This window comes from Colias eurytheme, chromosome 12, assembly GCF_061535395.1.
Source record: "Colias eurytheme isolate Ceu_HAF_F1 chromosome 12, ilColEury1 Martin Lab GWU primary, whole genome shotgun sequence".
NCBI lineage: Eukaryota > Metazoa > Arthropoda > Insecta > Lepidoptera > Pieridae > Colias > Colias eurytheme.
This window is the reverse complement of record NC_142991.1, coordinates 3,526,981-3,551,068: the sequence shown is the minus strand read 5'-3', so window position 1 is coordinate 3,551,068 and position 24,088 is coordinate 3,526,981. Positions and strand designations below refer to the sequence as shown.

The window sequence follows — 24,088 nt, the reverse complement described above, 5'->3', positions numbered from 1 at the left end:
CTAACTTATCGAGTGAATCATCTTCCGTGGATAATGTCGAATAATTACAATTAATATGTGATAATTTTTTATTACTAGTATACGGAAAAGATTTAATTGCACCTGACACTATCCAACCTAATTTGGTGTTTTGAAGGAAAGGACCACTTTTCAGGCGCATTTTTCCTTCGGTTATTAATTCCCAAAATAAATCAGCACCGATCAGTAAATCAATAGGTTGACTTTCGTAAAAATTGGGATCAGCTAACAATAAATTGTGAGGAATATTAAATTGATTTAAATTAACCGTGGTTGTAGGCAATTTTGATGTAATTTGGGGCAAAATCAAACATTGAAAACGGGCAGTGAAGCTCCCGTCGCGCGATTTAATTTCAATGTTACAAGATTGCGAACATTGCGTAATAGAATTACCTACACCGTGAATATGTTGAGTGGACTGTAATATTCGTATATTTAATTTATTTGCAAACGATTGCGTTATAAAGGATCGCTCGCTTCCGCTATCTAGAACTGCGCGTGCGCAATAATACTCACCCGATTCATTATATACTTCAACTATCGCCGTAGACAATATGACAATCTGTTGCGAAGAATTGTCATCCTTTGTATGCATAACGGTTTGTGCGTGATTAATACATTGAAGTTGCATGTGTGCGTTATCTACTGAAACCACTGAAACGGGATGCGTATTAGTAAGCGAGGGGTGCTCGTACGTAGTTAACGTCACTGTATTTTGTTTAATTGGTGATAATTTAATTGCGTCACAAAGTAAACTATTGTGCTTTTGTTCACACTTTCTACACGGACCAAAAAGACAAGTATCAACTAAATGACCTGGGCGCATACAATTAATGCATAAGTTTTTATCATTTATGAAATTAACCCTATGTTGCGGAGATAAGTCGAGAAACTTCTGGCATGAATACAGCTGATGCCTTTCGCTACATAGCAAACATGACTTGTAATGGCTGCGCGACTTATTGGATTGCGATTTAGATTGTTTGTTATCCGAAACTATGTTGCAATGAATTTTGGATGATGAATTTTTATTTTGGTAAGTAGAAAATTTATTTGAGTTATTTGAAATACTAGGTTTACTGTGATTTACGGATAGTGTAGTTAATAAATCGGCTTTTTCTTTAATAAATTCTAATAAATCGTTTAGTTTAATAATTTTGTCCTTATGTAATTTATAAAATGTGTTTTTAAATTGTTCCCACTCGCGTTCAGTGGTAGGATCTAACTTTGAAACTACGATATAAATAATCAAAGTGTCCCAGTATTCCGTGGGTTCTCCTAAGATTTTAAGAATACGTAAATTTTTTAAAACTGTATCAATTAAATTGTGTAATTGAATAGCCGATTCTCTTGAGACGTTTTGAAGTGAAAATATTGCTTTAATGTGACTTTGCACTATCAATCGCGTGTTATTAAAACGGTGTAATAAAAGCTCCCATGCAACCAGATAATTTTCGGATGAAAATTCAACGTTTTCTATAACGATTTTGGCATCGCCTTTTAAACTCGCCTTTAAATAATGGAATTTTTGAACCGGTGGTATTGTTTTCGAATTGTGAATTAAGGATGAAAACGTGTCGCGAAATTCTACCCAGTGTTCATGTGAACCGTCAAAGCTAGGTACAGAAATAGTCGGTAATTTTACTGAATCGTTATTAAAATTGTTACAGGTCGTATGGTCGTGCGCTAAGGAACAGTCAATGGATTTATTAACAGATCTATCCTCGGAATTATCTGGGTTTACCATGCAGTCCAGCATCGCCAGGACAACATAATATTCCCTCTCAAACTCTACGCGTGATTCTATGAGTTTATCCGTTTCTGACTCCGGGACAAGATCTTCGATTTTACTTTGTACTTGGTTGAAATCGTTCATTAAACTTTGTGCACCTGGTATACGTAATTTTAGTTCTGCCCTTTGATGTGTATCAAGATCCACGTTTTCAAAAGACGAAACATATTTCTTAAAATTCGTTAATCTACATTTGATTAATCCCCTTTTCTTCCTCAAATCCTTAAGCTCCTTTTGCTCAGAAAGAGACATAATGACTGAAGTAAAAAGCTACAAGTACTTACGTGCCACGTGAAGCAGATTCTTCGGTTGCGTAAAGGCACGTGAGGAGGCAAGCAACACCAAAAGCTCTGGAATATACAAAGCACAGTATTACTCAGATGAAGCTTTACAGGGTTGGATAAATTAGCTGGCCGTCTTACCAAACTGCACTGTAATTTTGCGACTTCCTTGCCGATTGCGTCTCCAAAATCCAGGATGTGATCCGGTGTCGAAGGTCCAGAAAATGTTGACGACGAAAGAAGAAGACAATAAACTTGTGCGTATATAGTTTAATATTTAAAATTACAGAGTGCGTTTGGTAGATTAATTTTTAGTGAGGGAGTGTCCTGCTCAGCGGTTGCGTGGCGAGTCGAAGTAGTAGAGGACAGTGGGGTCAATCCGCGGCCAATCGCACGGCGCCGCGACGTGACGACGCGATGACGCAGTCGCAACGCTCCGTTCCGCACGATTTTGTTGCGGCAACATGCGGTGCTAGCGGACTGTGAGGGATCGAATTGGACGTTGGATTTCGACGGAATATCACATGGCTTCCCCTCGATTTGTTTGAGCGAGGAAGAGGGACGTAGATTGCATGTTCAGGAAATTAATAGTCGACGCGGATTCGTTTTGGACAGAATATTGCGATACGTTCGTGTTTTTGGTGTTGATGGAATGAAATTCTTATGATGATCAACTACTAGGTATATATAGATATAAGATAGTATAGAACGGTATGGGGTAAGCACTACCGCGAATGCTATTGCTTGTAAATTCTGTAATATTGTTCTGACAAGAAGTTACATTCTGATGCATGATAAGGAAATGACCGTTAAGAGCCCTTTTACTGTACGACACATAAAATTGTACAAAGACGTTCAATTTTTATAAAATTTATTTGAAATTGCATATTTCATTCTATATATTCTATATACATATTTCGTTTCTTTCAATTCAAGCTTTCACATCTAACCAAGGTATAAATAAACATGGAATATTTACATTTCTTCCCCCATGTCATGTTGGCCAAGGGTGGAGATATTAAAGGCGGATCCCAAATATACATTCTATATATACCTATGGATATTCAATGTGACCCTTCTGTTCGCGTTTGATTGAGGAACTAGAACAAATATTCAAAATATTTGATGCTTGTACCCTCTTACCAATATGTTATTTGCATGTATAACGTATTAGCTAAGAATAACGAAAAAATCCTTAAATACTGTAACTATAAGGATCCTTAGTAACTAATAATATAGTCTGCAATTTACAAATAACCAGGCTTCACCCAGGTAGAAATCTCTTTTTATTTTTTTTTTAAGTTCAGGCGGAGGCAGATCCAACAGCCTTATTATCATTAAAATCCATTCAGCCTTTCTGGAGGGTAAGTGGTGTAACGAACCAGACTTACTTTTAAATTCATAGACGTATAGTATAAATTTTTACATAAACCATAGACTATAGAGCCTTTACTTAAATACTATTCTCCTGCTAAGTGCAAGCCTTCTCTATTTGCACTTAGCAGGAGAATAGTATTCTCTAGCTATCATATAACAATATACAATATTATTCCTCTAAAACACCAAGAGCTTTCAAGAACTTTATTATCATTTTACTTTTTAAAAAATTATAACAAAAAAAATTGCAAGCAAAATTAAAACAGACAATTTTACGGCTATATAATTGCATCAAACACAATTTATGACGATAATTAAAACGCTCTATTCCGATTCGTTTCACTTAATATTCATTAGAGTTGCATTAAAAACTCCAGCAACTAATTAAATAAAGGCTCTCAGCTACAAACGGAAAATGAAACCTCCTTACAAAGTAACCTATTTACGAGGACGGAAATGACGAGCTTGAAGCGGCATCACGGTAAGTAGCCACTTCCGGCGCGCAAATGAGATTTAACTTATGCCGATATCGCGGTACATTTATTTATAAATAGGCTTACAGTACAATGTACGATTATTATGTGGGAGGTTTAATGCTTTATTTATTTATGTTATAATAGGATCTGAACTTTTTAGAATAACGCTCTGTCTTGTTCACATTAAAAAAAAATGAATTGCTTGTGTGTGTGTGTGTGTACTTTAATTAGTTTATTGCAATAAGCATAAACTATAATAATTATATTAATTATATTTAAGGAGGTTGGATTTACCGGTGAAGCCCATGACAGTGGGGATACAGCGGGCAGTCCTGCTGGACAACGCTCGGATAGTCAGTAGGTTCCTCACTCAGTCGCCCTAGACTCCGGCTGTCTGGCCACTCAGCCGGAGTTGTTCACAACACCGCCGCGAGGCAAGATACTTGCCCCCCCAAATATTAATTAAATTAATTTTATAAATAAAATTGCATGTGTAATAATTGTAAGACCACCTAGGTACAGGACTGCAGACTACAATAGAGTCAATTGATTTTAAGTTATTCTAAATTATTTTTTGTTTGAACTCTAGATTAGAATTATAGCATAGGATGTGTTTGTTGTTCGAAATGAATTCTTAATCAATAGGCAATCACTAATTGTGATGGAACCTAATTCTTATGGTCATTCGCACTTGCCTTAACAACAGGGTGTTTCAATAAAACAAAACACAAATAACTCGTAAGTTTCGTTTATTTTTCCTTAAAACTATTTTTACACAAGATAACTTGTACTAACACTAGTTTGACTATGGACACACGTGTCCTTCGAGCTGCGAGAGCTCTGGTAACAAGATCATAGGCAGTGACCGTTACAACTTATCATAATATATGTTTTTTTGATCCACAATCTAATTTTATTGATACATATACATTGCATGACGAATGTTTGCTACCAATACTCGAAATAATAATATTATATTACGCATACATGAAATTTTGTGAAATACAGACGAATTCCAAAATGTTTTAAAATGTCTATGTCTTAAGAGTTATGTTACATATTACATCCTCATTTCAGCATTGGTAGTCCTAGTCAATAGATGGTATTTTTGCAATCAAATAATAATAAATAACAACCCTACCTAATCTACAATCGTACAACATCTACCTTTTACGAAGAAATTGTATCACATAATTACAAATGTACTGAGTACTGACCGTAATCATTTCTATTCCATCTTATTTATTACTTGAAATAGAAGATTAACATCTAGCACACTACTCTTATATCACAACAAAACAATGAACTGTAATAAGATTGTGCTTAGGACACGAAACATGATTTCTTTAAATAAAAACCTAATTACTATTTGAACACATGTACAGCTTTTGAGAAGTAATTTATAGAACTATTAATCGAGTCGGCACGTAAAAGTTAACAAAACAGTATAAGATAATTTGTGACGTTACAGTATCGTAAAAAAGTATTGTTAAAAATTGGCAACAAAAATGTACGACACAACCATTTCCACTAAATATAATTAGAACTTCCATTTAAAAATGTAACCACCCTGTATAACATGTCGTGTCCAGCACTATGACATTATCAATCGGACCTCACTTCGCAAATGAAGTACGTTTCGAAGGAACAAGGGGAGTCGTTCCACTTGAGACCTTTGTCGTCTCTGTTCCATAGTTCCAAGCAGTTTTCTTCTTCTCCATTCTCGTATCTGAAGTTGTTTGGTTCACCGGCGTTCCAGTTGACGAATGTTAGTGGCCGACCGTTGGCCATCCAGAAGAAATTGCCTTCTTCAGCCAAATCGGTACCTGATGTCCAGAAATGCTCGCGGCCATATCCTGCAATTTGAAAGGGTATTTTAGTCTCTACAATGTGTGGTGTAAAAGTGAGAAATAAAGTTTATGGCTGTAATTGTGTTGGGGCCCTAGATCAGGAGTCAGTTTCTTCTTGTAAATGGGAATGCTTTGATGAGAAAAAACAAAACCGACTCTTTTTAAATATTTCATGGAAATTATGATACATGTTGCATTATAATTTGGATGTTTTGCAGTTGTAGTACTTTTTATATATGACAGTTCTTCATAACACAGTTATTTTTATACATACACAAATGCAACAATTATAATAGACTGCAGCAATAAAAATATTTCATAAACATCTCTTCAATTACAAGAAATTAACCTTTTATTTAATCTTATATATAAAAATGAATCGCAAAATGTGTTGGTAAGCGCATAACTCGAGAACGGCTGAACCGATTTCGATAATTCTTTTTTTATTATATTCCTTGAAGTACGAGGATGGTTTTTATGTAGAGAAAACGTAAATATGTACCACGGGCGAAGCCGGGGCGGACCGCTAGTTGAACATAAAAATGTCTGTCATAACAAGTAACAACGTATTAAAGATCAATATACTGCATCCTCTTTGAATTATGAAACTTAAGAGGAAATAGATCAGTAATTATTACCAATTAGTCCTTAAACTTTTTAATTGATAAGTATGAAAAAATATAATAAAGAAAAACTAGCTGTTTTGAAATTTGCTAGAGACGATACCACAGTATTACCATTATTTCCTACAGTAAGGAATCGCCTTTGATGTCGCGCAATGCCGCCGCCAGCGTAGGTACTTACGCTGCCACACGAAAATACACTAGGGTTGCAACAAATGGGAAATAAAACAATTGTGATTTTTAATATTATAATGAAATCTTTATTCATATGTACATTCAAAATAATTGCGATTATTAAATCTGATGTAATTATTTGTTCATAAATATATAATTACAGATATTGCACTGCTAAATATTATTTACGTGGACACTTTATTTTTGGATGTTCTTAATTGTATATTATAACATTTAACTAAGTAATGCATTCGCATTGGGATGTACAATCTGATTAGAAAATAATGAGGACAACATATATACATAGCTTTGATTTTAATTCAACAGATACGATTAATACAATCTTTCTGAAATATTGTTTCCTTCTGGAATTTCAATGTAGATTTACATCCGTAAACCGAACAGTTTGTGCGCGCCATAATAGAATATGTAAGTACCTATGTATAATAAAATTATTACACAAAAAATACGACTGCGTCATCCTTTCGCGCTAGGTAAAGCAAACTAAGCGTGTTTGCTTTACGCGGCCCGCGTCGCCCGACCCCCGCCAGTTCCCCTCCGTTTCTCTGCACAAGTACATTCGTCACACTACTGTAGGAAATAATGGTAATACTGTGACGATACTATAATTAATATGTAGGTATGAAAACCTAAGTGCCTTTAAATTTATTTGCCACATTTCAGAAAATTTCATAAGGAAGCTCTATATTTCTATGAAAGCATTTGCAACAATTACATTCATCGATATTTGATTAGATTCACTTTATTGTGTTATCTTACTATCTTAGTTTAACTCAATCGACGGCTTTACGAAAACCACCAATAATGTAGCGGTAAAACAACAATTATCCGGATTGCAATGTATAATTTGATAATAATCTTAATAATAAATATTACCTGATTCTCTGACGTATTTCTCAAGCCTGTCGTTCTCTTCTTGTGACGAAATCGAGGCTAGATGCATTCCGTGGAACCTGCAGTATTGTTGCGCTTTGAACCAGTTTGCCTGAAACAATAGATTATATTATGTTATATAACTTTATATTATTTAATTTTTACTTAAATAATATACATGATATAACAGAGTAATTATTATAATCTTGTAAGTAATAAAAAAATAACAGTTAGTTGTGAAATTACTGCATACATTGGGGAGTTATACCTCCTCTATGCTGTATAGGCTACTCTATTGCTATATGCACATGAAAATATGATATTTTTTTTAAATAAACCAATGAAAATTATCAATATGGAAATTGTAAAACTAATAAATTATGATAGTAGCACGATGTATAAAATACATACAATTATGTAGGTAGGTGTTTGTTCGCATTTTCTTTGTTTGCGAGGAGTCAAATTTTATTTCAAAAATGAAGACAACAATGGAAACAATTTATAGGCTTATCCAACTATAACCTATTACCTGAGTTATGTAATAAAAAATGCTATGTTTTTCCTATTATTTGTTATGTGCAGTTGTTCAAATGTCATTAAATATCTAATTATGTAGACCCACTTTCACTGTGACTGATAGACCGGGAGATACTGACACAAAATTTCGAGTCATTTGTAACAGGATGGCGGTTCTACAGGGGTCTTAGTACGCAATGACAAAAAGAAAAACGATGGTGTGAACGCTGGTACCGGCGGCTTAGTCGCGTGGGCGTTAGTCGAACTCGTCGGAAAAATAGCGAAGTCAAACGATTTGTAACACAAAAGTTTTAGAATTTACCGATAGCCCATAAAAAAGAAGTAGGCGGTAGTGTCATGCCATACTTTTCCGGTGTGACTTACAGCCCGCCATACCGACGCGAATGTGTTGATTTAAAAAAAACAATTCAACCATTTGTACCAGGCTAACTTTTGCACAGGTAACCATCGTCGTGCAGCCATTTACGAAAATCGCCATGCCATACATACGATTGGAATCGTATACATACGATTCCAAATGGTCGCCATACCGCCGAAAATCTGCAAATTTTTTTTTTTCGCCGAACCATTCGTAACACCCTACATTTTTTTTCAACAACTCCTGAATGATTATAAATAGAAGTGTGATAATGCCATACCTGTGGGAGGTGGCGAATGTGTATAAGATTTTTTTTTATTGTATGATTTTATTCGTATTTTGAACGATTTGTAACAGTATGGCATTAATCTTTCCTATAAGTTCAACAAATATAAATACAAAATTTCAAAGATCTAGGTGGTAGAAATCTTCACTTCTATAAATTAATAATAAATTTATTTATGAAGTATGGCAGCACTTTTTCCCCCTACTAGAAGTATGGCAAATATAATAATGGTCACATTTTATCAAATACTCTCCAAAAATCCAAATGCAATACTGGTACAAAAAGTTTGTCGAAAAAAAAATGTTTGCAGATTTTCGGCGGTATGGCGACCATTTGGAATCGTCCGAAAAGTATGGTATGGTGATTTTCGTAAATGGCTACACGACGATGGTTACCTGTGCAAAAGTTAGCCTGGTACAAATGGTTGAATTGTTTTTTTTTAAATCAACACATTTGCGTCGGTATGGCGGGCTGTAAGTCACACCGGAAAAGTATGGCATGACACTACCGCCTACTTCTTTTTTATGGGCTATCGGTAAATTCTAAAATTTTTGTGTTACAAATCGTTTGACTTTCGCTATTTTTACGACGAGTTCGAGTAACGCCCACGCGACTAAGCCACCGGTACCAGTGTTCACACCATCGTTTTTCTTTTTGTCATTGCGTACTAAGACCCCTGTAGAACCGCCATCCTGTTACAAATGACTCGAAATTTTGTGTCAGTATCTCCCGGTCTATGACAGTGGCAGAAGATTAGTTTTCGTCATTAAAAAAACTAGTTACTTGTGTATCATTAGTGACAATGTAATTACGTAATATGTTATTGAGAAAAATTTTCAATGACCGAAGTGCAAATAATATGTAGAGCTTATTAAAATACAAAGCTGCAAGTATGAAGCATTTGATATACACTTAAGTCAAAAATGATTTCCAACGTTTAACTATTTTCTATTATGAACAACTAGATCGATTGAAATTTCCAAACCTTCTTCAGAAATAAGTTTGAGAAAAAGAAGTTTAATGACTAGAAGGCGCTACTTCGAAATTGTGTAAAGAATGACGAAGAAGATAAAATAATAATAAGGGTACCTATTCATTCTTCATGATAAAGATTATAATATAAAAATGCGACAATCTAGCAAATAAATTATAAGGTTGTCTACCCTGTTTTATAGATTTCAACAAATCGTAGACATCATTAATAACGGGTCTATACTAATGGGATACTATTACTGTGATATATTGGAAAAACAAATACCTATAGTTAATTTGAGACTTGAATAACATTATCTAAAAGAATATTAATTTTGGGGTGAATGGTCTATTAATCAACATATTTTAAGGTCATTCACACGGGATAAAAAAAATTCAAACTTGTTAGGGATTTTGTCATATAATATTTAAGGCTAATTTAAATATTAGATAATGATCAAAATAATATTCGAGTAAATTGATTAATATGAATGCAAATTTCTAGAAATTCTGGATTTCACAATTTGTTAGCTATTAAACTTCGATTATAAAGTTTTCGCATGACATACAATTAATGATTTTAAATAACAACTTTTATATAATATATATTGTATATTATGTTTAAAATTTTATAGTTTATAGACTTATATCACTTAATATATTATACTGCTAAGCGACGTATTAGAGTGCTCTACGTTCGACTATTTTGTTATCCATGTTTTATATTGAGAAATTATATTAAATATCATACCTAAGAGGCAAAAGGTGTAAAATTGTGATCAGTTTGAAGTTTACGCTTCATTTTCCATTGCAGCCGGCATACCCATTACTTCCAGTCCATTGATATCAGAGCTAATTTTATAGGAACGGATGTTTGATATTTCGATGAAGGAAATTACGTCCCTAATTTTAGAAGAAAACATCGATATTTATATAATAAATACCGAATTTTGTTGAAATGCCTGTTACGACAATTCTATATTATCTACGCTATAAATCAATAAAGGCTAGAATCTAGATAATATTATGAAAGCTTAGTAATAAAGAATATCATATAGAGAACATAAATACCTATATTGTACATTGGTAATTTCTAAAAGAGAAACCTAAAGCAATTGCAAAATCAGTGTTGCTTATAAAAATTTATGAGATAAGGAAGCGTAGATATTAAAATACTTCAGATTATCCAATTAGAACCAAAATTTTGACAGTATACTCTATAAGATCTTTAGGACATTTTATTAAAGTAATACCTACGCAAAGACCTTAACAAACATAACATAACACATATTATATAATCTTTGTTTACAGATACGTATAATAGTTATACAATAGATCCATTTTATTGTAACGATGGCTACAAAGCTATTGTTTTGTCGTTACATGCATTTGGAGCGCGACCGTTCGGAACAGTTACAGCTTATGAAACCATTATTTTCAACCCACGCAATTTAATATGACAGCGAAATGTTCAAGGTACAATGCAGATAGTACAAAATACAAATATTGTACATATTGCATGATGGTCTTTAGGCAATACTGATAACGCCTACAAGTAGTAATTTTTGACATTACAATGATGTAAAAAATATAAAAAAAATATTTTGATATATTTATAAAAAAATAACCGTGTGCAAATTTAATACTTTTAAATTTAAATTACATCGTAAATTAATTTTCAGCATAAAAAGCGAAGAGATATTTTTTATAAGTGAACTGCCAGCCTTCAACTCCGATAAAGGAAAGGGTGCACTCTGGGAGTATCACCCTTCCTGTACCTACGTGTCTACAACACTCATAGTTTTACGACAGATAAAAAATAACTGAAAATAAAAAAATTATACATTTCTAATTGCCTCCCACCTAATAATATTTCGTAGGCGCGGTCCATTGATTCTAAGTAAGAGAAAGTTGCAAGGGTCAGCTACGCGACAAGTATGATGCGTATGCACATCACGTAATACAAGTGATTGAGTAGTGAGTAATAATTGCATGCTCCGACCAATTTCGGAGCTATAAATCTTTTTAATTCGTGGGAAATCAATTTAACTGCATAGGTGGTATTGTAATCATCTTTTATTAAAATAAACTTTTGTTTTCATTGTGTTCAATTCTCTTTTAAGTGGCAACATATTATAATGTTCCTTGAGATTATACTAAACATCCAAGCGAATGCTACCTATTGGCAATACTTAGATTTATTTACATATTTTGCTAGTGGCAATTCTATAGATTAGCACCCACTGAAGGAAATATACCTAAACATTTTTTGGCTTTATATTCGCAGGAATGGACACCAAAATCCTTAACAGCTTAAAACATAAATATAAAATATTTTGTGTGTCAATATGGTCGTTAAATTAGCCTGTTGACAAAGATGGACGGACAAACAATCGATATGATGAATGAAATCGCAAGCAACGCTTGTCAAATTTCCAATAAATCCTTGACCTAAAGATGAAAGCAAAATTATTGTTATTTATATTTAAAGAGGACATGTTTTTTTTGAGTCTCAGTGTTCTTCTAAAAGAATATACTTAAAATGAGCATTTAAAAATGTTAATGATTTCGAGGCTTGTCAGGTTTTTTTAGTTTTTTTAGGTAGTTGTTTAGAAAACTACATATACCTTTATAGCTTATCAATTTGTCATTGCGTCAATAGCAATTTTTATTGTTGTTGCATCTGTCTGAAGAAATTAATTGCAAAATTAAGGGCATTATGCATGATATAAATTGTGTTGTATTCTACTAGGTTAAATAGGTTACATCCTAAGCCCTAATACTCACATACTTTCAGCTATAGTTTTATATTACGTAGCTAGAAGCCTCATAAGCTATCGCGGTGAACGTACTATAATTTGTACAAGACTTTAATTTGCAGAAATTATGTAATAGCTCATTAATTAATTTTAAATTGATATATTTTTCCACGTATCAATAATGATGTTTAATTTTTTAAACGAAATTGTTCTCGCATCATTACGTATTTTATAACGATTTTTTATTCATTGTGTTTTCATTATCTGTGATAGGTAATGGCGGGAATAAGATGACAGTTAATATTATGTATGTACAAAGTTTATAATATATATAATATATATATGATAAGGCCGCCCCGTTACACATATTGGAGCTGTTACTTTGTCATTTATTGTTTACTTTTATATTTTATAAAATAATGTGTGTAATGAAGTGTCAAATAATAATAATAATAAAGTTTATCTTTCGTTTTTTTTAAGGCAATAAGAATAAACTTTTTTTAATTTTAAAGCGGTACAATTCGTAAAGTAGGTTTTTAATTTTCCAGTAAGCGCAGTGGGCACAGTTTAAAACTTTAAATTAAGTGTACTTAACCTCTTGAACTTAGCTTCAAAAGAGCTGTAGAATTATTCGACCTCCAAACAGAGATATATATGCTAATATTTTAAGAAATTTTAGTCTGCAAATTTGTGTATTTATATCGCTTATTAAATGCGAATCTTCTGAAACCAGTTTAAATAAAACTTTATAGAAACGATTATAATATTTTCTTGTTCTGGTTGAAAGTTCTAGATATAAAATGATTTGTTAAAGTTAAAGCCGATGTATTTCAGTAATTAGTTCAATTAACTAGTATTTTTGATGTTTTAAAGGAAATCAACAAAAATACTAACTTCAATTAAACTCAAATCAACTCAGAACAAAATAATCAATTAAAACATTTTTATCGACTTGTTTACGTGTTTCCAAGGAATTTCCATTACGCTGTTTAAATATATTTTATAATAGGTATACATGTACTTATGTATTTATATTATCCTCTTTACCTTATTCCTTTACAATATGAACAAAAGAATACCTTCCCTTCCAAAGAATACCTTATTACATACTTTGATGATATCTTGGATACCCATGGTGCATAGCATGCGTTCATGCATGGATTGTCATATTATTTATAAGAATGTGACCGAGAATTACAAGAAAAATTATAAAACAAAGAATGAATACTTATTCATTCAGATACCTAGTTAAATAATAAAAAAGTTAATTTTAAAATGAAGTCCCAATGTACAATATATACATTACTAATAGCATTATATCTGGCAATGATTTATTTAATGCAAAATAACATAAAATACATAAACAATATACACGACTAGCTTCCACCCACGACTTTGTACGTGCATCCCCGTTTTTCCCCGTTCCCGCAAGAATTTCGGGAAATCCTTTCTTAGCGGATGCCTACGTCCTAACATCTACCTGCATGCCAAATTTCAGCCCGATACGTCCAGTGGTTTGGGCTGTGCGTTGATAGATCACTATATCAGTCACCTTTGAGTTTTATATAATATATAGATTATGGTAATCTAAGACCCAAGAAATAATAATTTCTACAGCCATTAAATTCTTGAGTTACACAAAAAAAGAAACAATTTCAAACGCAGGTATTGGTATGTGTGCTGCTGTAGGAGGGCATGTAAAAGTGAAAAATATCTAGACTAGATAGATATTCTGGTTTTTCATACAGTCATAAAATTTTATGAATTAGTTTTTTTACTGTAGGTATGTCTTTTTGTTCATTGATTTCATTCTGAACAGATAAATAAATAAATAAATAAATAAATATTATAGGACATTATTACACAAATCGACCTAGTCCCACAGTAAGCTCAATTAAGGCTTGTGTTGTGGGTACTAGGCGACGATAAATATAATATTTAATAAATACATATATAGATAATAACACCCAGACCCAAGAACAAATCTGTGGCATCTGGGAGACACCTGTTAACTCCATTTTTGGCAAAATTTTGTTAGATACATGTTTGATAAGTACAGAAAGCGCAGATTTTTTTGATCCAGGCGTGATATCTCTACGTCCACGGGAAGTAAATGAAAAAAAAATGTACACTCCTGTTAAATCCAAGATTTTTTGCTACAATCAAGATATATTATAATTATCATTAATATAGCATAGTAACTTTTGATGCCAAACCTGATAACTAATATAACAAGTACATAAATGTTAATTCCAAGCTTTATGCCTATGGACAAAAACTTGTTAAGTCCCAGTTACCGCGTATGTACCAAAAACATGAGATACCTACATGTTAATTATTGCAACTTATCAGATTTGGATTTATATTTCCAATTTGGTATATATAACGGTGACTACTAAATAATTAAAATACAGTGTTATTTTAATGTAAATATCTATTTATTTTCAAAATAACCACCATTTTGCCGATGGGGGATACATGATGTGGCTCCGGGGCGACTAGGAGAGTAAACTCTATCGTTATGGCGGTTATGAGACTGTTCAATCGGAAAAATTTCTTCATCTGTGAAAAAAATATTTTTCCATGCTTCACCAGCGGAGCGCGCTTTCAGTAAGCGACATATTATTTCAAGGAGTATTTTTTTATCTTTATCACCCAACCGCTGCGCTTTTCGCAGCTTGTATGCTGTTAACTTGAGCTCATTTTTAACAACTCGTTGCAACGTTGAATGACTTACACCTAAATCTCGAGCCATTTTTCTTACCTTGCTTGTGGATTGCGGGTCAATCTTTGTTTGACGATATGTCGAAGCCTAGGCGTCCTCAGAGTTCTTTTTCTGCCTCTTCCCGGACGATCACCAAGATGGCCAAGCACATCGTATTAAAGTCGCAGTATCTCGCACTGCCGCTTACCATATAAGGATATTATTGCAAAAAATTACTAATTTTTAATTTATTCTCTTCACAAATAACTTTAAGTTGGCGCCAAATCATGTGAAAATAATAATTAAAAAACAAAAGCAACGCAGCATGTCCCATTTTTTAAATTTATTATTTTCAAATTTGTCAACGTAATTTAGAACCACCCTGTATATTACCTGTTATGTATTGTATTGCATTGGCTCAAAAATCTACCGAAATCCACCACAAGTTTCTCGTGCCAGGTCACACTCATTTTATTAGAGTGTGACGGTGATCATGCGTTGATAGAAAGATTTGTTAAAGAGTACAACCCGAATATTGCAGTTGAATGTTATAAAAATGACAAGCAAAAATTTCTCGGTGAAATTTATGACACAAACCGAATTTTACGGTTTTTCGAAACTACTAAGAATTTTGTCAAAAAAAATATTGACATTTCAAAACAATCTTTTGCTTGGAAAAGTATTTTCTGGCTAAAATTTGAAAAAAAATCACCGGAAGTAAGTTTTAAGTATTCATTGGAGAAATCAGTTATCAGAGCCTTTTAGGACATTTTCAATGAAAAGAAGAGGAAGGCAAAGTATATTTTGTTCAGAAACATTACTCCCTGAACAGGCATATGTCGGAGGATTGGCGATTGCTCCATTAAATCTTTAACCAAAAAGTTTAAAGATTTAATGGATCTTATGCAATTCATTGATCCAGTATATCGCGATTTCTATTCTAATTTAAACCAATCAGCTTTTGTTTTGGAAAACTACTCAGATAGCGAAGAAGATTATGATTAGTATCCAAATGAGTGATTCTTTTGTTTTGGTATTTATTTGATATGTGCCTTTATTTAAAATTTTCGTTGCATGTACACTCCTGTTAAGTCCATACTTTTATTAAAATTAGCCATAAGAGTGATTCCATTGTGAAATTAACTTATAAATAAAGAAATATAACAAAAATAACGTAAAATTGTTTTAATTAAATGAATAGCAATGAAATAATCATTATTTTTATTTTGCTCATTTTGAGATAAGTCCATTCCACTGCAATATTTTTTTTTTGGTTATAATCTGATAAGTCACATTATTCGCTAAACTACTGCGTCAATTTTGTAAACTGTACAAGCAAAAAAAGGGTTAATATATGATATTTCATTATAATATGACATAATTCATCTCATTCATCATTTATATCTTATATCCGATTTTTAGCAGCCAATAATATGTTAAATTGCTTCTCCTGAAAATTTAACTTTTTGGAGTTAACAGGTGTCTCCCAGATACCACAGAAATAATTGAGTTCATCAGATGTGTGAAGGTAAGTGTTAATATATACAACAGACAAGACTCAAAAATTCAAAATTGTTCAATAACATTTTATAATATATTATAAATTAAGTTAGTATAGAAAATTAGATTTTCTACTCAATAAATATATAAGAGGAAAAACTTCCAGCGTTATATGATTCTAGGGTGAAATCTTAAGAAGTACCTAAGTATCTACTGAACGGCTCTTGAAAATTAAAGCTACACTATTCCGGAGAATTGGCAGTTTATTTAATACTGTGATGCCAATCCGGACATATTTGCGAAAACAATAGAAGGATTCATGGCCTTACAAGACAATCCTGAATTCTTTAAATATTATCAAAGTATGTGGCATAGCACATAGATTATTAGATAATGCAATTAACTGGTTTATATGTCATAGTAATTGAGCACGTGTAATAATTAATACATTATTAATGGATTAAATAATCGTCACTGAGTTATTTCAAAATTATGAATCATGGATGTTATTACACTGCTATTATCATTAGCAATAACTTTAACGTTAAAGATAATCAACAATGGTAATAGTGAACCTATTAAACAATTACGATTATTATCTAATTTTTTCGAGTTATTTCAATTCTCGAAATGGAAGAGAAACTGATATGACAGTTTATATTTTAAATATAAAAAAAAACCTTCATGGTCAGTTTCGGCACTCAGTATAACAAAAGGAATGGTTGATCCAGTATAAAATATAAAAGATATAAATTTATTAACGTAATTGTTTCAAAGAAGTGATTTTGTATATGGTCATGTAGGAAGTGAAAAAATTAAAAACAACAACTATCGAATATTTCGGTAATTGCATATAATATATACTTATATATTTAAACATCGAAGAACATGAAGAATGCTTCGAAAAAGCATGGCTATCTCACTGTATGGTTTTACAATGATTTTCAAAATTTTATGAATAAAATCTATAATAAAATAACTAATAAGTAATTTAATTAAATTAGATTGAACAATACCTTAAAGAATATGCCCAAATAATAACGTTTTTCTCCGCTCTTCAGTAGAGGCATAGTCCATCTTGTTACGCCTAATTCATCGTCGTTGCAGCTTGAACAATCTGAAAACAATAAGAATTTTATGTTAGTCCTACTAATATTATAAACACAACATTATATGAGAATGTATGTTTATTATTTTGTGATATGAAAACCACAGAATGGATTTTGTTGGTGCTTGACGGTTATGTGGCTTTTGCACCAGATAGAGCAGGCTCCAAGGAGATGTTCGTTTGCAAAAATAGCGGATCTAAATCTGACTTCTGATATATATTGTATAGGTCCCAGACATCCTATAGACAGATGTTGCCAACCAGTTTTGTGGTCCCCCTGCCCGCACCCCGGTAATTAAATATATGGCATACAAAGAAAAAAATAAAAATTTCCAAAACATGCCGTGTGGGGTATCAAATGAAAGAGCTTATTGAGTATATCACGAATATATAGCATACTATATACATTTCTTACACTTTCTCTAAGATTTTTTAGAAAATTTACGAAAATGGTCCATTTTTGAGTTAACTTTAAACCACTATAGATTGAAAACTCATGAATATATTTTTTAAATTATTATTTTAAATAATTAACAATAGTCCATTGTTTTTGATTCAATTATTGAGTATATCACGAATATATGTATAGCATACTATATACATTTCTTACACTTTCTCTAAGATTTTTTAGAAAATTTACGAAAATGGTCCATTTTTGAGTTAACTTTAAACCACTATAGATTGAAAACTCATGAATATATTTTTTAAATTATTATTTTAAATAATTAACAATAGTCCATTGTTTATGATTCAATAGTTCGTAATATAATATAAGTGAGCTATGTGGTGGATTTGATGAAAATAACTATATACTATATGAACTTGAAAATATACTCGCCATCTTTGAATGCTCCCACTCCCCCATGCAACTATTTCACTGTACGAAATATTGAATCGTAAACAATGGACTATTGTTAATTATTTAAAATAATAATTTAAAAAATATATTCATGAGTTTTCAATCTATAGTGGTTTAAAGTTAACTCAAAAATGGACCATTTTCGTAAATTTTCTAAAAAATCTTAGAGAAAGTGTAAGAAATGTATATAGTATGCTATATATTCGTGATCTACTCAATAAGCTCTTTCATTTGATACCCCACACGGCATGTTTTGGAAATTTTTATTTTTTTCTTTGTATGCCATATTTAATTACCGGGGTGCGGGCAGGGGGACCACAAAACTGGTTGGCAACATCTGTCTATAGGATGTCTGGGATCTATACAATATATATCAGAAGTCAGATTTAGGTCCGCGATTTTTGCAAACGAAACTCCACTGAGAGTCCGGTCTAAGAATAACAAATGAGTTCGCGAGTGAACCCGTGTGGCACAGATAGTATAAATGAGTATTATATAACGCTAAATGCCCCCAAAGACCAGTACTTAGTACTAAAGTAAAAAAGAAATCTTTGTAAGCCAGAAATAGGCTAATAACATATAAATTGAAGTGAAACTCAATAATTGCAAGAGACATGAACTCATTTTTAACGATAATCTAAACACTTGAATATGAAAAAGGCAGTTCGCATAATAAACAATTAAACAATATATTTTTTAAACCTAGACATAGATAAATGCCAAGATAAAATGCCTCATTTGATCATGGGAAATTATGAGAGAACTAGCTTTCATTTGTATTGAATTGTTTTTTTAGACAATTGTATACTTATTACTCTGCCAAGAACGTAAATAAAAATCTACTTCCTGTTGATATTATAAATCTGAAAGTTTGTATGGAGAATTGTTTATTATTATTTGTTGTCTTTCCAAATTAATTACGACAGCAATTTGCAACGTTTTCTAGAAATATGGGGGCAAATCTAGATAGGAGTAGACTTAAATATCTAGATCAAAGATTACTAAATATTTAATAGTAATTTTGTTATAACTATAATAATTATTATAAATAATGAATTTTCACGCATTATTTATTATTATTTAATTTATATATTTAATAAATTTAATGAATCAATCAAACATAATTTATTTCGAGTACACGTTGCTCTACTTATAATTGACATTTATTTATGACATTTTAAACACCCAAAATTACGAGCAATTTCTTAAATACGCTCATACGTGATTAATTATTCATATTTCTTGATTTATGTTGGTAGAACTAGTTATGTATTTAATCAATTATGCATTCCATCAATGTTAATACAATATATAATATTATTTTAGCAAATGTAATTGTAGCTTGCACGTGTTAGAAGACCTTGTTTTTTTTAATATATGCCAGTACACATTGCACAAGGGTGAACTATGAACTGCGAACTGTGAATGAACTGTATAATGGGCTTACAAAATTGTAGAAAAATAAAATTATTATATTTTTTTAAACGTGTACAATTTTTTTTTATATTATTCCATAATACATTTGTTTTAAAGTTTATCAATGTTAGTTGCGAATAGCACGTATCCATTTTATTTTATTTTAATAAAAGAATTTAATGCAAAAAATATGTTTGCGAACGAGATTTGAAAAACCTATTCATTAGAACAGGATTTATATACTTACCATAAGTATTTTAATGAAAATTAATAGGTTGATTGATATATTAAGAATATTATAATGCCTACCTATAATAATGACATCATCGTATGGCAATTCGATTTACCTATCACACTTATTTTTATTATGAGAAATTAAAAAACATTAGTAGTTTTAAATGTCAGGATCTTTATCAGACTAGTGTCGTTTGTTATTTTTTACATTAGGTATATAGAAACGTATATTCCATTCGTTCAATAAACTTCTATGCTAATGAACGAAAATAGCTAAAAGCTAATCAATTTTAACTGCCAACATTATTTAAGTTTGAGATTTAAACCGCTATAAACGAAAACGAAACCACGATAAAAAACATCTTACGTAGGGGGAGTCCGGGAGACTTGCCCAGGTGGGAGAGTTGAACCACTTTCAATAACTTTTTAAATTAGGCGCCAAATTACGCCAAGTAGCAAACAAATGAACGCGCATAATCTGCCAATCACAAGCAACTCGAAATTTTGGGTGATAACAGACGCGTTCGACCGTGAGTTACGAAAAAGTGTTTTCATCGTCGCGGAGTGAATTTTTTTGGATCTGTTGTTTTAATTGCTATGCACGCATTTCTGAAGGTATGTATCAAACACCTACGTTATTGCATTACTAGATTATCATATTTTGTCGTACGTTCAGTGTTGTTCTCCAGGTGATAGTGGATTTGTTGGAAAAAATCAAGATATGGCCTTGAGTCGGGTGTGGGAGAGTTGAACCAGTCTGCAGTCGGGAGACTTAAACAGTGGTTCAACTCTCCCTTTGCAGTTTGTGCACTATTTAAGTTAGTTTTTGTTTTGTTTCAGAAAGAAAATACCATTTCAGTATAAGCCTAAGGAAGATAGTCGTCACAGGAAACCGTTTACTTAGTCTGAGATTGAAAGTGCAGACAGAGAAATAAAGAGTGGCAAATCTATTCGTCAAATTTCAATCAAGTATGGGATAGACAGAACCATTTTACGACGGTATTACCTGTTAGGTGAACAAAAGTTGACACCTTTGCAAGACAAGGGGAGCCAATACAAATGCTCCCAGATTTTCAATGTAAATAAAGAGACATTGCTCGTTCGTTACTTATTGACCTGCAGTAAAATGCACTATGGCTTAACCAGAAAACAAGCAATGCAACTAGCATTCGACTACGCCAATTTCATTGAATTTACCTATAGTTCCACTTATTAAACCTATGTTGATTTTGCATGTGCCACATTTAATCTTTGAGACTAATAGCTATTCTTAGTTTATAGTAAAAAAATGTCTTTAAATTAGTTTTGTAGATTTATATAGCAGTAGATAGGTACTTCAAAACGTGTATAAATTAATTAATAATAAAAGCGAATGTTATGTTATGCAGTTGCTCTGAAAACATTTGGATAATTATTTTCACTAATTTGTTTAGAAGGTGATTATGAATATTCTAGTTATTGTTAAACGTGTCTAAATAATACATAAATAATGTGTGTAATATGCTTTATTTGCTTCATTTCTCCTCTCTAAAAAGGTATGGGCAAGTGTCCCTCACCTTATGGGCAAGTGTCCCGCCGGTTGGGGAGACTTGAATCAAAACTCATTTTTCATTAAAACTTAGTTTACTGTCTTCTCCTTGCAATTTTTATTTTCAAAATGGTATAAAATCTTAGCCAGATAATAAGGCTTCCATATGGTATAGATCTTAAAGCTCTCAAGGTCACTAATCAGATTTTATAGAGTTTTTAGTAAAAAGCGGTTCAAGTCTCCCGGACTCCCCCTAAGTAATATGTTGGTCTCATGTTTATGGCAATGAAATTATAATGCAAAGATTCATCTAAATTCGTTTTATAATAACAAACAAACATGGAGTTGTATTCTTTCAACACGATGTTATAGGAAGGTACTGAAATAGCTTGAATGAACTTAGTCTGGTTGTACCTATCTTGTTTGTTAAAGGGGAGGAAATTCTCCAAAGATACTTTGTTTTTTGGGGGAAATGCAGATCATATTGTGGGATCCCTACCTAATAAAACCGGTGGCAAAACCCACATTATAGCAGCTGTGACTCCAGAATCTAGTAATAACCTGGCTTGCTTTTATTTCAAATCAATTTCTCGATCTATATTTTGAAATTCTTTTAAAATTTCGTGCCAGAGATTTTTTTTCTTTTAGTGGCAGCACACATATATTGGTAAAAATTTCAATTACACATAGGTACATCAATGTCGAAAAAAAGAAGATATTTTTAAGTTAAAGGTTATCAGAAACACTCGAACAAATTTGTTCGATCACGAATTTATTTTTCGGAGAATCATTAAATTATATTACAAAATTACGTTTAAACGTTGGATTATAGGAAATTGATTTTCCACGGATGAAACCACGAAGGTTATAATATAATCGTTCATTTTGTAGGTTAAGTGATACAGGATGTACTTAGTTATCCTTTAGTCGATGGTCCATAGTGGTTAAAAGCCGGTATATTGCCAAAGTTGATTAGCTATGGAAAGACTTTGATCACGCTTAGCAACTGCTGTTTAAAACAGGAACCAAGGCTAGCGTTCCGAGGCTATAAGTCGAAAAAAAGCCTCTGTTTAATCCCGTCTTAATTTTTAAAGTATTTATAGCATTTAAAGCTGAAATGAAGGATTTAAAAAAAACCTATTTATGATAAAATAAAATTGTAAGTAACTGTTTTTACGAATACAAGGATCTATATTAATCTACATTTATGAATCATACAACATCCTCCTTGTCGTATTGGCTAATAGTAATTTGATCATCTCTGATATTTCTGGTAAAAAGGTCACAGCTATGATTTATTACTTTTGGTACAACAAAAGTTCGCCTTATTAAAAATTTCGTAACGGAGTTTGTAAACTATTAATAAGCTCTGTTTAGTATATTTCAATTGCTATAGTTCTGTCTTATTGTAGTTTAGTATGTGAAGTAAATTTTGTATAGAGTGTCAATTATTAAAGCGCAAAATTATGCAAAGCATTTTTGCAATAGAAGATTTTCATAAATATTGTCATTCCTTAAAGTCCTTAAATTATTAAATGATTATAATGTGTTGAGAATTAAGCCGGGATGAAAATCATGATTTTCAATATGAATTTGCATAAATATAATTTAAGTATTATTTCGTCCTGTTTTTAATTGCATCGCTTAAATGAACAAGCTTCCAAAGCCTAACAGTAAAGGGGTGACTGCGGATAGCGAATGAATTCAAAAATATGATACCTATGTAAATTGTAGACACGACGTATTGATTATAATTATAATTCTATGAATAGCACTGTTATATAACTCATTATGTATTTTTTACTAAATATTATAAAGCTGAAGAGTTTGTTTGTTTGAACGCGCTAATCTCAGGAACTACTGGTTCAATTTGAAAAATTATTTCAGTGTTAGATAGCCCATTTATCGACGAAGGCTATAGGGCATAGGCTATATATCATTACGCATAGACCAACAGGAGCGGAGCACTGTGCTGTACTGTGTGATAAAACCGCGGGGCACAGCTAGTTGATTATATCTAATTATAATTCTATGAATAGCGCTCTATATATTTTATTTACATCATCAGATTGATAACGAACCATATTTGTTTAACAGAATAAATTACACTTAAAATCTTAAAGCTTTTTGGCTATCGCTATAAAAGTAAGTTATTACTTTTTTAACCTTCGTGTGCCTAGAACAAATGCAGGTAGTAAAGGTCAATGTTACATGTTATAAAAATTATATTGTAACATTTATTTTTGTGTCCGTACAATAATTTATAAGCAAACAAATAAGTAAATAATTGTTAGTGTTGTAGCTCTACTAATATTACAAATGCAAAGGTCCTAGGACTCCTA

The 24,088-nt window shown here is 31.9% G+C and overlaps 1 protein-coding gene and 1 long non-coding RNA gene across 3 annotated transcripts in view; one reads left to right on the top strand and one right to left on the bottom strand.

The window, feature by feature from the left end:
* Positions 1-29: 29 nt before the first annotated feature.
* LOC149903870 (uncharacterized) lies at positions 30-1,912 on the top strand. The gene is made up of 2 exons (XR_016457302.1): positions 30-1,054; positions 1,689-1,912. It is a non-coding gene; the product is annotated as an uncharacterized LOC149903870 (long non-coding RNA).
* Positions 1,913-5,422: 3,510 nt separating this feature from the next.
* tfc (Brevican core protein triforce) overlaps positions 5,423-24,088 on the bottom strand; it is a 72,931-nt gene continuing 54,265 nt past the window's right edge. For both annotated transcript variants that reach the window (XM_090107665.1, XM_090107666.1), the window contains 3 exons: positions 17,618-17,718; positions 7,489-7,597; positions 5,423-5,800 (listed from right to left, as the gene is read on the bottom strand). In XM_090107665.1, coding sequence (XP_089963791.1) covers positions 5,550-5,800; positions 7,489-7,597; positions 17,618-17,718 — 461 coding nt within the window. In that variant the 3' untranslated portion in view covers positions 5,423-5,549. The remainder of the gene's footprint in view (positions 5,801-7,488; positions 7,598-17,617; positions 17,719-24,088) is intronic.